The following is a 15,500-nucleotide window of genomic DNA, read 5'->3' as shown; positions in this document are numbered from 1 at the left end:
CTTAACATTATAAGATGACGAGAATGCACACACATGAAGCAAATCATTTCTCCAGATAAAATAGCCAAAATTTCACACCACTTCATTCTGCATCAAGGAACAAACTCAGTGTGCTCCAATAATGACTGTGTATTTCTTAAATCAGGCACTATTTACAATTCATTACAAATATCATACACACAGGTAAGCCTCAAAGTACACTTATTCAGGGTCATTAGATAATACTTTGTTGCTCAAGTAAATTATTTTGTGAGACAGCACAAGTCCAAAAACTAACTTCAACTAAAATGGTATACTAAAGCTTAGATTTGTTGGGCATTTTTAAAAAAGCAAATATAATACTAAATGAAATAACACAATGATTACCTGACCTTGGTCTGAAGTTTCCACCAAGAACAAATAAAAATTAAAGTGGGATCCAGATCACTCCACACACTGCAATAGTTTTGCCATGGTGAAATTAGCCCAAGTGTCAGCATTAGCTGACTAGCATCAACTTACATGCTAAATTGGCTTTGAATTAAAGTAATCAAACAATAACTAAACATGACTCATTTGTACCTGCAAGTGGGGCTATGGGGCCTCAAGATGTCAAGCTGCAATTGCAAGGCCATAAGCTATTATCCAAACATTATTAAAATAATTAATAATTTCTGCAGCAGTCTGCCAGAATCAATTAACTGCCAGGTCAAGGTATTGTGCATATTTGCGTACCTTGGGATCTGGATTTAATGTGCTGCATACCACTAAATTAGCCTAACTGGAAGAAACACAATTCTATGATTGAGATTTGGAAAAATCCTTTATATGGGTTAGGGCTAAATCAGTTAGAGAATGTTAAATTAACATAAAAGACTGTGGATACTTGAGCGTAAAGTAGTTGTAGGCACCAATTACTTATGTCTAAAGTTGTGTTACTTGATTTGATTCTGTTCAGATAAAGCTGTCATCTGGATGGAAATAATGCACTAACTCCAGATTGTTCTATTCTGTGATCGCACTGCAATCCAGTTGGAAATATGAACTTCAGCATAAATTATGTTTACTAATGGTAGCATGTTATACCTGGTGCAGCTGTCCCAGTAAGGCCTGAGCCTGTGCTGTTGTGAGTGGGCCTCCTGTTGGGATGGGCTGCCGCTGGAAATCCAATCCATTTGTTTGGGCACCTGGAGGAGGAAGACCAAAACACAAACACAAAGAGACAGAAAAAAAAATTAACAGAAAGGGGCTGTACAACTGGTTTAAAAGCCAAAGTTACATCAATGGCCTTTGCCAGAAAAGCATGATGCACTTCCCTCCACACTACTGCACTAACTAACATTATATGATACAGGTATTAAAATCCCATCATTAACTCCTTGCCCTTTCATGAAAATAATGAGAATTTTAAATGGATTCTCATCTAACTTGAGCTATATAGTCAGACGACAGATTTCACAACTTTATAAAATACCTTTGAACAATGTCACTACTGATAAGACAGAAATATCTTCTGATTACTGACCAAAAACATTAATACTGTTGTTCTCTCATAGATGCTGCCTTACTGCTGAATATTTCAATTATTTTCTGTTACTATCTTAAATGATCATTTACAGTATTGTGCTTTTGTAAGATACAAATGTGTTGTTCAAGGGCAAAATTATGGCAGTGTTAAAACAATTATCTCAAGTATTAGCAATCAGTTAAGGAAAATGTTCTTCATGTGTTTCTTTCTACCCCAATATCCTTCATAGTGATTCAGTAATTTTTGGCAACCCTGTTAATTTCCTTTCTTCCATTTTCACATTCCATGCACTCGATCAAGAGGGCAAGCATACAAACTATACCTAACAAGTAGCATTAAATATGTGAACATATGGAATAGAAACTGGGATGCTGTTAGGCCAATTCTACATCGCATCACTCCACAGAATGAAACACTGGAGCAGAAATGCACCATTTCATTGGTTTGGTGCTCATGGTGAACGGATTTTCTTTTCCCTACTGAAGGAAGATTTACAATGGAGTTTTCCTTTCTGATTTACATTCCATGACATAGACTTTGGTCTACAGAACACAATTTCCAAATCTGGGTGATACAAAAACAGGTGGAGAGAATGACTAATAAAGCATACAGTATCCTGGGCTTTATTAAATGGGATAGAGGGTACAAAAGCAAGTGAAGTTATGATAATCTGCATAAAATTCTAGATTGGCCTCTAGGGAAGTATTACATTTAGTTTTAGGTGCAAAAAAGATTCAGAAGAAAAGTTCCAAGAATGAAGAACTTCAGTTATGATGATAAATTAGAGAAGTTGGAACTATTCTGCTTGGAAAAGAGGTGGAGGAAGATTGTTTAATAGAGGTATTCAAAATCATGTGGGGACTAAACAGAGTAGACAGAAATAAATTGATCCATTTGTGGAAGAATCACGAAACAGGTGGTACCCTGTAACAGATTTTAGGCAATTGACAAAGGAAGCAATAGAAATGAGAAAAATCATTTTTTAAAGTGAATTTTTAGATTATGTCCTAAAAGTTCCTGAGACGATGGCAAAGACGGATTCAATTATAATACTCTTAAGGATGAAAACCTGAAAAGGAAATTTTGTGATGCTACATGCAAACAGCCGTAGAATCGCACAGTGAATTGTTCATGCAGAGAGAGCCAGCACAGACATGATGGGTGGATGGTGCCCTTCATGTATTAACTGTTACACGATCATATGATTGAAAGTTGACTCTGTTTATACACCTTTCCTTTCTAGTACAACATATAAAGTCTTGCACATCAGATCACCCAAAGCAAATTGTTAATGCACAAGCGGTGTTCCCATGAACAGAAATAGCTGTAGTGCCAATACAGTTTCCATTATTTTAATTTCCCCTGGTTTATTAGAGTTTCTCTTATTGAAAGAAGATTCCATAGCTATGACTAAAAGTACACTGAATTGTGCTTGATGGCCATTAAGAAATCTTCAAGGCCACTAAAACTTAAACAAAACTTCCGAATATCGAGTAAATTAACAATTAAAACTATACTTTAGTTCAAAATGGATGGAGATTTCTTGACCAAAGGCACAAAGTTAGAATGCTAATTTAAGATTTGCTAATTTGAAAATCTAAAAACTTATGAAGGAGAAATCATGCACCATGATGTTCAATTCAACTGAAAATATTCCATCTTTGATATCTAAAATACTAGACAATGCTAGTTATGTTTATATGTTCAGAAATGAATCAGTCTTAGTTTAAAAAGCATTGTTACTGCATCTTTGTTGTCTAAAAACTTCTTCAAAATAATTGCAATCTCTTCAATTTTCCAGCCCTGTGCAGAATATCTTAAAACTACAATAAATGCCAGCTCCAAATTAAGTTAATACTCTGCTGGTTATCCTTCGCCTTTGGTAAAACAATGCTGAAATAATTTGAAAGCAAGAGCTTTCAAACTATTACATACAAATTTCTTTTTTCTCAGATCTTCACACCAATTGCAGTTCAATGCTTTTGAAAAAGAAGAATTTGGGTTATCATGTGCCTGAAGAATCAAAAATGACATTCCTGACTAAAAATTGAAGTTGATTCCAAAACTTGAAAATTATAGTTTGCTGTTGTGAAGAGACCACCACTGTCAGCTGCTTGCTTCAATCACAATAGTTCCCTATATTACTCTGCAGAAACACAGCAATCATGTTGTACAGAAACAACTATACATTAAAGATTTACTGCTTATTCGCATACCTCATTAATACATGGCTGGAACTTTCATAGATCTTAAAAGGTGATATGAGCAGAACCATCAACTTTAATATCAATGTAGACCTTGTCAGTCAATCTATATAACACTGCCAACGACTGCTTTGGATTATTACTGAACTAGTAATCCTAAACCCCAAACTAACTTTAAAAAACCTTATAAAAACCATTCTTTTCCTAGCTACCATCAGTTCTGAAGAGGGTCACTGGATCTCAAATGTTAACTCTGATTTCTCTGCACAGATGCTGCAGACCTCTCAGATTTTCCAGCAATTCCTGTTTTTTCCCCAAACTAATAATTCAGAGAACCCAAGCCCAAATCACACTGTGTGGCAGTTTGTGAATTTGAATTAAAGAGGTGACATCAGTTAAAGAGATCATGATAAGGTCTGTTTGATGTAAAAACCCAACTGCTCCCTATCGACCTTGAGGGAAGGAAATCTGCACCCTGGCATAGTCCAGCCTATGGTTGTTATTCCATAGCAAATGATGGACAAAACGTTACAGAATAATTAATCCTGTCGAGCTGTTGCAAAAAAGTAGTGAAGAAAGCATTAATCTCTACTATACTGTGTTAACATTTTTACCATTACTCAATTCTTCCTTGAGGCTTTCCTGTATGCTGAAAAAAATAAAACCAGCTCGTGAAGGAGGTTTCAAGCCAATCCACATCTATAACCTGTCACATTTTCAGAACTCACAAAACCACTTATAGTCCAACAAGTTTATTTGAAATCACAAACTTTCGGTGAAGTAACATTTTGACAGATGTAACAAATTCCAACATTGTTTCTAAATGTTTCAGATTCTCTCACCTGCCATCAACATTTTAAATCTAACAACCTAAAACTTTTTTGTAATCAAATTGCCCCACCTTCAGGATCCCAATCAAAACTAATGAGTTCTTCCTTCACCATTTCGTCAGTACTAAATTTCACTAAAATCTATCCATCAGATTTTCAGGTATTAGGTGAGATTTTCTATTTTGGAATTTAAATGTGGTATTGCAATGTTATACGTTGTTACTTCTGTCAGGGTTCAAGATGAGTTTTCTCCCACAATAAAGTATTTTTCCACTAATTTCTCCCTGCTGTTATCTTCCAGTCAAAAGATAGGGCATAATATTCAAAGGACATCTATGATGTGGAAGTGCCAGTGTTGAACTGGGGGTGACTTCACCTGATAAAGGAGCAGCGCTCCAAGAGCTTGGGATTTTAAATAAACCTGTTGGACTACAACCTGGTGTGGTGCGACTTCTGATTTTCAAGAACATCCAGACGTTGCAGCAAACATGCAGCATCACTGGAACATAAGTTAGTCATCCCCACTCCCAAAACATCTCAAACCAAACAGAATCTAGCCCTTGAGTTCAGCAACGCCAAGAGGTTCCATTTCAGACATCCAGGAAATAAGGGAGGTCGGCTCTTCAGAGAAGATAGCAAGAAGCCCTACCATCAGATCCAGGTAGCCTGGGCTAAGGCTGCAACCTGGTTAGCACCAGTGCCCTTCAAGAAAGAACCGGGATCCATTTCAAGAAGGCGTTGAACAATCTGCTTTCAGGGTCAGTGACACCATCTGTTCACAGCAAACCGATATTCATAGAGGTACTCAGTTTGTTCATGCCACTGCACAGGCATATTATAGGGCGCACAGCCTGCAAGCATAAGCAACATTTGAAATACGCACACCAAAAGGCTCACAACCATGTCATGCTGCCCATGTTCTAACACATCGTAGGCACTGTGTCTTTTAATCATCTACTGGGGAAGAGTTCACAACTGTGTATGGTTATGCATACTCATAAGATATTCCTGTATTCACAGTCATCACATTTATTCAGTATAACCTCAATCCTTAGTATTCATTGCAGGAGTTCTCCAGGTAGAATCCTAGACGTATAGCGTCTTCAGCTACTTCAATAATATTAGCTTCAAAATAAGATCAAATGCTCATTGTTAATTGCGGCACTCAGCTCCATTCAAGTTTTTCAAATAATGAAACAGTCCATTCGTACATGAAAGAGACCTGGATGCTTTCAAAGCTAAGGCTGATAGGGCATCACTGAAGTCACACAAGTATCAACCAATGCCCATGAGCAATGAGGGAGTTCAACCATGACTTGCAATGGCATTGTATCACTCATTACCAACATCCTGGAGACAACCAGCCACATAAATGCAATGCAAACAGAGCAGGTCAGAGTCAGAACTGGTATTGTATAATGGATACATACCCAACTCCCCAAACTGGTCTGTTATCTGTAAATTACATCACCAACGCAATGGAATGTATCCTGGTTGACTGGGTATAAGCACTCAAAATCATGACAACATTTAGGATAAACTAGCACATCATCCCATTCACCAAGTTAACCATCCATTCCATCCACCACTGGCAGATCATGGCTACAATGCTACGATTTAGAAGACAGACTGTTGCAACTCGCCCAAGTTTATATGGCCGTATCTTCTAAATCCATAACTATCACCACTGAGGAGGGCAACAGCAATAGGTGATCAGGAGAAATAAAATCTGCAAGTCACACACCATTCTGACTTGGATGTGCGGATTCTTTTCAATATCCAATTCTTGATCAATATCCCATAGCACTGTGGGAATATTTTCTATATTGGACTGTACTCCCCTCGGAAACTAGAAATGAGAAGCAAATACTTTGTTGATTTTTTTATTTAAGTTTGGACTTTATATGTATAATATCTTTTAATCATATTTGTTAAACCTCCAAATTCATTTTCATTTGACTGTGAAACTTGAAAGGGTTCAGAAAGATTTAAAAGGACGTTGCAAGAGGTGGAGAGTTTGAGCTGTAGGGAGAGGCTGAAAAGGCTGGGGCTGTTTTCCCTGGAGTATCGGAGGCTGAGGAGTGACCTTATAGAGATTTATAAAAATCATGAGGGACATGGATAGGGTAAATAGACAAGGTATTTTCCCTGGTTGGGAGAAGTCCAAAGCTAGAGGGCATAGGTTGAGGGTGAGAGGGGCAACTTTTCCACACAAAGGGTGGTGCATGTATGGAATGAGCTGCCAGAGGAAGTGGTGGGAACTGGTACAGCATTTAAAAGGCAGCTGGATGGGTACATGAATAGGAAGGGTTTAGAGAGATATAGGTAAGTGCTGGCAAATGGGACTAGATTAGTTCGGGATATCTGGTAGTCATGGACGAGTTGGACTTAAGGGTCAGTTTCTGTGCTGTGACTCTATATAAAAAAGCAACTAAGCCAGTAAGAAAGTGTAAGAACAGCTTTATTTCGAAAACACAACAAAGTGCACTTGGAATTAAATCGGTATTGGATCAGATGAAAATAATTATTTCACAGAGTCAATTCTGGAATTTTTTTATATTGGTCAGCAGTGCACCCAATTTAAGGGTCTAATAACACAAGCCCCTCCAGGAACAGTGGAAAGTGAGGAAATAGACTCTGAATTGGAGGGCAGGCGGGGGGTGGATGGGGTTAGCGGACGGATGGGATTTGGAGGGTGGGGTGGGGGTGGACAGGGGCTCGTGCGCAGTGTGCTGTTGCCTAGTCCCCTGGACAGGGAGCAGACATCACAGAAAATTCCGAGTTCCAGAGGAAATCAATTAACTGAATAATCCATTATCCGAACGAAATAGTGCCCGCCCATCTCGCTCGGATAATCGAGGTAATTCTGTATTTACCTAAGGTGTCTTTTAAATGGTATAACACTGCCCGCATCCACCACTTCCTCAAGAAGTTCATTCCACACGCAGACCGCCCTCTGTGTTTAGAATTTGCTCCTAATGTCTTTTTTAAAATCGCTCTCCTCCCATCTTAAAAATGTCCCCCAGTCCTGAAATTCTCCATCCTAGGGAAAATATGCCTACCATTAACACTATCTATATCCCTCATGATTTTATAAAGATCTATAAAGGTCACCCCTTAACCTACTGCTCTCCAGTGAAAGGAATTCCAGCCTTTCTTTATAACTCAAACCTTCCATATCTAGCAACATCCTGGTAAATCTTTTCTGAACTCTCTCTCTAGCTTAATTATATTCTTCCTATAATTGGGCAACCAGAAATGAACACAGTAATCCAGAAGAGGTCTCACCAATGTCTTGTACAACCTCAACATTAGCAATGAAGGCAAGCATGCCAAACGCCTTTCTAACCATCCTGTCAATACATGATATAAACTTAAAAAGAATTACGTACCTGAACTGCTAGGACCCTCTGCTCTACAATGCTACCAAAGGCCCTGCTATTAATTGTATAGGCCCTGCCCCTGTTTGTTGTACCAAAATGCAATAACTCACATTTGTCAGATTGAACTCCTTCTGCCATTTCCAGCCCATTGACCCTTTTGACCTTCATCGTCTACAATGCCACCAATTCTGATGTCGTCCGCAAATTTACTAACCATGCCTTCTATATTCTCAGACAAATCATTTTTATAAATGACAAACAAAAGGAGGACCCAGAACTGATCCCGATGGAACACCGCTGGAGACAGGCCTCCAATCCAAAAATCAACCTCTACCACCACTCTGTCTCCTGCAGTTAAGCCATTTACGTATCCGCTTGACGAGCTCACTCTGAATCCCATGTGACCTAACTTTACTAATTAGTCTACCATGTGGAACCTTGTCAAAGGCTTTACTAAAGTCCCGGTAAACAACATCTACTGCTTTGTCCTCATCAATATCTTGGGTAACTTCCTTAAAAAAAAACTCAAATGTGAGAGACACTATTTTCCTCGAACAAAACTATACTGACTATCCCTAATCAAGCTTTGCTTCTCTAAATGTTTATAAATCCTATCTTTTAGAATCACCTGCAACGACCTACCCACAACCAAACTCAGACTCACAGGTCTACAGTTCCCTAGTTTCTTTTTAAACAAAGCTACATTAGCCACTCTCAGGGTCACCCAGTCCCTCACCTGTAGTTATAGATGATGCAAATATTTCTACAAGGGGCCCCACAATTTCCGCCCTTACTTCCCACAGCACTCTGGGATACATTAGATTAGGTCTCAGAGATTTATCCTTTATATCCCCTAAGATCCCCAGAACTTCCTCTTCTGTAATGTGAGCTTTTTTTAAAAAGCATCAATATTTACTTGAGTTTTTTTAGTCTTCATTTCTTTCTCCAGTGAAAACTGATGTGCAATACTCATTTAGTATCTCTCCCACATCATGGAGTTCAATACAAAGATGACCACTTTGATTACCCTCTCCATCGCTACCATCTTAATATGCTTGTAGAATCGTTTTATACCGATTTAGAGGCAATTTGAACACAGTTGTCTCCATCTAATATAAGATTCTCTTTTATTCTTGACAAGAACCTCAATATCATTATTCATCCATTGTTCCTTCATCTTTCCAGCCTTACCTTTCACTCTAATAGGATAATAATGCCTTTGAACTCTCTTCATCACACTCCCACTTGTCAGATGTCCTTTTACCAGCTAACAGGCTATTCCAATCAATTTTTGAAAGTTATTGTCTCATTCCAGTAAAATTTGCCTAACTCCAATTAAAAACTCTAACTTTTATGGAAGGCTTGTCCTTTACATAACCATTTTAAAACTAATAGAATTATGATCACTGGACCTGAAGTGTTCATCTACTTCCACTTCAGTCACCTTCCCTGCCTTACTGCCCAAAAGAAGTTCAGGTTTTGCTCCTTCTCTAGTAGCAACATCCACATATTGGTAAAGAAAATTTTCTTGAACACATTTGACAAATTCTTCACCATCTAAACCTTTAACACAATGGTAGTCTTGGTCAATACTTGAAAAATTAAAATCCCCTATTATTATTACTACAATGTTATTATGCTTCCAAATTTGTTTCTCAATTTCTAATTGACTTGCTCTCTTCACAATCAGAACCTTCCTCAGCAGTCTTTCTGGTTATACTGCTGGACTTTGGCTACTGCTCTGGAAACGTGGGTTCAAATGGCACCATGGAGGCTGGTGGAATTTAAATTCAAAGAATGAATCCTGAATTAAAATCTGGTCTCAGTATTGATGACTATTAACATATCAATAATTGGACTATGAAAGGATTTCTGGTATTAACATTTTAACAAAGAATTGTAAAAAAATGACTTAAAACACACCTGAAACTTGTTTCTTTTTAAAGATGACTGTAAGATCACCAACAGACCCCTTTTCAAAAAGATACTTACTGGAAATCACATGACTTAAGCTAACTGCTTGAATACCGGAAATGACATGTCTTCAACTGTCTGTGTGCCCTTACTGGAAGGCACATGGGTGAGTTTATAGCTGACAGGAGTTGGGCTACTTGATATTGTTTTGCAGTTCAGTTGGGGTGTAGCTTGTGAAGTGAGAAGACCTTCGGCTCACCCTTTGCCATCTTTCTGAGAAACCCTTGAGGATCCCACATGAGAACTGAAAAGCTGAAACAGTAATTATTCCTGAGGAACTTCTAGAAGACCTGTTCTTAACATCTCATGAATGTCCTGATTATCAGGATATCCCAGTGACATCAATAGATGTCTCGTAATATCTGTCTGTGCGTGCATGGAACATCATCTGGAACAATTCAGATCCTAGATCTTTATTCTGAGAATTACCAAGTATTTGACCAAAGTGCTGTTCTTCAAAGTTATTCTCTGCTGAGAAAGTTTCTTTACATTTTCCTTTAACTGATACAAGTGTTTATGTTGGGTTAGTTAAAGGAGTAAATATTTATTTTTATATTGTAAACGGCTATTCAGCTTTGCATTCTTATCAATTAAGTCTTGCTTTCATAAAAAAATTGTTCATTAAATAAATCTGGTTGATTGATCATTTTACTCTGAACCTAATTCTTTTATTTACATAATTAATACATAAGAACAATGGATGCTAGAGATCTGAAACAAGCAAAAACAAAGTATAGAGAAATTTAGCATGTTTAGTATTTCGAGTAGCTCTGATGAAGCGTCATTGGACTCGAAATGTTAACTGTTTTTCTCTCCACAGATACTACCACACCTGATGAGTTCCTCCAGTATTTTCTTCTTCTGTTTGCATAAGGTATGTAAATGGTCAAATCAACAACTGGGTCAAACAGCTAAACATGTGCTGTAACCAGTTAAGGAGTAGGACTAGATAGGTTCAGTGCTTACTTCCAACCACAGTCGTAACAAAAGCCCATTTCATTTACAAATGTCCTTCAGAAGGAAATCTCCCATTATATGGTTTGGACTACATGGGACGCCAGTCCACTACTCTGATAAGATCTAACAAGCCAATAAGTTCTAGGTTAACTAAGGATGGAAAATAAATTTTGGAAATGTCAATGACACCCACATCCCATCAAAAAATAAAGAAAAAGCTTCCCTACTTTTATACTCCATCCCCTTTGCAACAAAAATTAAAATTCCATTCACTATTCTAATCACAATGTAGCTGCATGCCAGTTTTCTTTTGTAATTTACGTACCAGGAATCATATTTCTCTTTTGCACAAATTTCAGCTACCTCATCCATTTAAATAATATTCTGTTTCTCTATTCTCTTTGTCAAAATTGACAAATTCAGAATTTTCCATACTATACTCACTCAACCTATCTAGATACTTTTATAGACTTCTTTTTGTCCTCTTCACTTGTTTATCCACATATCTTTGTGTTGTGGCAAATACACACAGCCCCTTTATCCAACTCAATAATAATACTGATTACAAATTGTTGAGGCAATCTTCTACTCTGCCGATGTGTAAATTTCAACACCATGAGATCTTTTTATGTGGTATTTCATCAAATGCCTTTTATTAATCTACTGGTTCCCCATTATCCATAATACTATAGGAACAGAAGAACTCTGCACCACCATTCAATGAGATCATGGCTGTTCTGAAAACCCAGCTCCACATCTCTGCCGTGTCCAGATTACCCTTCATTCCCTCATTAATTAAAAATCTCTCTTAGCCTTGAGTATACTTAAAGACACAAACGACAGCCCTCTGTGGTAAAGAATTCTGTAGATTCACTATCCTTGAGAAAAGAAATTGTTCTCTGTCTTAAATACAGAAGTTATTCCCTTTAATCTTAGACTTGTCCACAAGGGGAAAGAACTTCACTTCATTACCTTGATAAGGCCCCTCAGAATTTTGTATGTTTCATTAAAGTCACCTCTCATTCTTCTAAATTCCATTGAGCACAGACCCAACCTACTCAACCTCTCCCCATAAAACATTCTATTCCTCATATCAGCCTAATGAACTTTCTCTAGGCTGCCTCCAATGCCAGTATATTTTTCCTTAGATAAGGGGTCCAAAGCAGCTCATGGTATTCCAGCTGTGATCTGACAAGTGCCTTGGAGTTTCAGCAAAACCTCCCTATGTTTATACTCCAGTGCTTTTGAAATGAAGGCTAATACTCCACTTGCCTTCACTGTTAACTGAACTTGGCAGCTAGCTTTTTGTGATTCATGCACAAGGGCTCCAAAATTCCACTGTACCATAGCTTTCTGCTATCTTTCTCCATTTAAATATTATTCAGCTCTTCTGTTCCTGTAGAAATGCATAATCTCACATTTTCCCACATCATATTCCATCTGCTAACTTTTGCCCACTTCGCTTAACTAGTCTATACTCATCTAAAGTCTTTTTATCATCTTCACCCCTTGCCTTTCCACCCTGCCTGTTACTTCCTCAAAGAACACTAATAAATTAGCCAAACATCAGTTGTCTTTCACAAAACCACAGTCTGAATTGAGTTTTACACTTGTTGGAAAAAAGGAGACATGCTGTTGATGTTTTTATTCATCAGGACAAAAATAAAGACACAAAATTTCGAAGGGATCAATGCATTTAGCATAGGAAACAAGGCATTGATGGGTTGGCTGTAAATCAATCCGACTGTGACAGATCAGACATATTAGTCAAGGCGTCATGTGCTTTCCTTAATTTGGTACTATCTGCAAATTCTTTAGCTGGCCATGGATGCTAGTACTTCCCAGAGTCTGTTTGTCTGTCTGTCTCTCTCTCTCTCACAATGGTCTTTACTGTAACATAAAATGTTCTTAGTGCGCTGCATTAAATTGGAACTCAGAGTCAGACGTGCAAATTTTACTCTAAAGCCAGTTTTACACCTCAGTAAGCCTAAATTATTTTCCAAAAGTTCTGTGAAAATTAGTCAGTATCAAAACAGTTAAAAGAGAAAGGTCCAACCTGTGCTCCCTTCATTGCCATCCAGGGAAGGCTTGATAGACTCTGACGGATTGCTCATTCTCGATTCTGTGCAAAATGGAAAAGAGGCATAAGATAAAGCAGAAAACAATTCCCATTAGTTATACATTATGTTTTTCTTCTTTCACTAGTTATCCATTTCATTCAGGAAGGTGGTATTTAATTGGGATAACAGTGTTTTGGAGTAGTGATTAAATACTAATAACTAAATCATTCTGATAAAATGCTAGTTTCAGTAATGAAAAGACATGACTCTTTTATAAGCTGAACTGAGTGTGTTCTAGAAATCTTGTTATGAAACTGAGAGATTGTACGTGTATTTTAATATCTTTTATTGCAAGTTTGGACTATTTGAATTCTAAATTAAGCATACAGCTTTGTTTGTGTGTAGAGTTAACAATTTTATAAACTACAATACTCATATAGGAGAACGTGACAATTTTAGATACTGGAGTGTCAGAGTCAAAAAGGGTGGCATTAGAAAAGCACAGCAGGTCAAGCAGCATCGAGAAGCAGGAGAGTCAATGCTTTAGGTCTAACTCTTTCGTCCTGATGAAGGACTTATGCCCAAAATGTTGATTCTCTGGCTCCTCGGATGTTTCCTGACCTGCTGTGCTTTTCTAGCGCCACCCTTTTCAACTACAATACTCATAATACCAAGCAACAGGACGTTACCCAGAGTTCCTAATGAACTACCCAGAGGACTTAGTGGGGAAACCTTTCAGGCCTTCACTTTCATTTCAGTTTGTGCTGGAAGTTGTTCAAGAGAAAAAAAATTATCAAGTTCCAAATTGCTGAGAGGGATGGTGTAACACGAGCTAAGCAATGTACCTAATAAAATTAAAGTATTGAAATTACTATTAATCACAAATCAGAGTGTGGGGATTCAGTTGACAGAAAAGAAATTAGGTTAAATTTTTGTAGTTTTAAAAGACAAAAAGGAACTGAAGCCACATCAGGGATATGGGCGGTACGGTGGTTAACACTGCAGCCTCACAGTGCCAGGGACCTGGGTTCGATTCCACGGTTGGGTGACTGTATAGCGTCTGCACATTTTCCATATATCTGCATGGGTTTCCTCCCATAGGTTAGGTGGATTAGCCATGCTAAATTGCCCATAGTACCCAGGAATGTGCAGGCTGGATGGATTAGCCATAGGAAGTGCAGGATTACAACGATAGGGTCGGGGTGGGTTTGGATGGGATAGTCTATGGAGGGTTGGTGTGGACTTGATGGGCTGAATGACCTGTTTCCACACAGTAGGAAATCAGTATTCTATGACTATAAACACTGGAATAAGCCAAGTTAGGAGCAAAATATTATTTCAGGAAAAAAGTTACCTACAGTTCCAGATGAGTTGAAATTTTAATTAGCTCAAGCCCAACATGCTAAATAAAAGTCTCTCCCTCCCTCTCCTCCTTGAAAATCTGCAGGACTCAGTCTTGCTATAGGTACAACACTAGATATTCTTAGAATGTTTGTAATATCATGGTGTACTGATTTTAATGCAAAGCTGTTGTTTATGTTCAATCTACGAAGAGTGTTTGGGTTATTTATACTATATTTAAAAACCTTTGAACCTGCACTGGAAGTGCTTTTGTTCATTTTTCTGTTGCTAATAATTTTTTGTTGTTGAAACAAAAACTGCAATATTACATGCCTGTGTTTTAGCAAAAGATCACCCCAGCAACTGAAAAAAATAAAATTTATAATTAATCCTGCCAAGTTCCTGTCAGGGATCTGACTTGTCCAGTACGAACATCACCTGAGCATTACCTCATAGCAACTGGGGCCACTAGATCATATTAATGTAGAAAATGAGTCTCCCCAGCATGGCAAATTCTTTTCAGAAATGATTCTCTCCTATCATTCTGCCCACAGACTGTACATATAGTAGTTGAAACAAACCATGTATATTAGCATTAATTTTTAAATCAACTTTGAACTCAATGGATAATAGAGTAATTTTAGCAAAACAAACATATAAAGTCACTTCCTTGCACTTTGTGTTCTTGCATTACATGGTTGTCCATTCATGACACCTTTTATAAAACAAAATATTCAATTACATCAGCCTTTTTCAACAGATACCAATAGTTACAGCACAAGTAAGCCTTGAACACAACTTCATTCTTTAAAAATGCAAAAAAGATTTCATTTTTTAAAACCTGACTAAACACTAACTCAAGTACTTATACAAGCATAAATATATACACAAATTCATAGGGAAAACATTCAACAATGTAGGAATTCCACTTTCCCAAATCAAAGATAGATTGGTCAGTATAAATTCAAGTGGATTTTTCTCTTTGTTGGTTCCTTCACCACTTACCACAGGCATGGATAATCAGTTGCCTACTATTGGGATTCAGCCAGCTTGGTCAGTAGCTACTGTTAGTGATGAACATTTAGTCCCCCATCCAGAATGCATACTGTGCCTTTTCCACCATTCAGCAGAAGATTTCTTACCATCGGAAAATTAATACCAACATATCTACTACTTTATTAGCTAAGAGCCTAGGATGACATTTGTCAGACCCAGGGACTCTTCATCCTACAGACCCATAACTT

At 37.7% G+C, this 15,500-nt stretch overlaps 1 protein-coding gene across 6 annotated transcripts in view; it reads right to left on the bottom strand.

Moving 5' to 3' along the window:
• The window catches only part of pou2f1a (POU class 2 homeobox 1a), a 202,138-nt gene that overhangs the window by 112,225 nt on the left and 74,413 nt on the right, over positions 1–15,500 (bottom strand). For 5 of the 6 annotated variants that reach the window (XM_087992721.1, XM_087992723.1, XM_087992726.1 and 2 more), the window contains 2 exons: positions 12,912–12,977; positions 1,066–1,166 (listed from right to left, as the gene is read on the bottom strand). In XM_087992721.1, the coding sequence (XP_087848847.1) occupies positions 1,066–1,166; positions 12,912–12,977 (167 nt within the window). The remainder of the gene's footprint in view (positions 1–1,065; positions 1,167–12,911; positions 12,978–15,500) is intronic. The other variant, XM_087992725.1, reaches the window with a different exon arrangement.

The sequence above is a fragment of the Chiloscyllium plagiosum genome, unplaced genomic scaffold (assembly GCF_037043375.1).
Source record: "Chiloscyllium plagiosum isolate Xiang-an unplaced genomic scaffold, Cpla_swu_hap1 HiC_scaffold_12, whole genome shotgun sequence".
Classification (NCBI taxonomy): Eukaryota; Metazoa; Chordata; class Chondrichthyes; order Orectolobiformes; family Hemiscylliidae; genus Chiloscyllium; species Chiloscyllium plagiosum.
The sequence above is the reverse complement of the archived record's forward strand: the minus strand, read 5'-3'. Positions and strand labels throughout refer to the sequence as shown.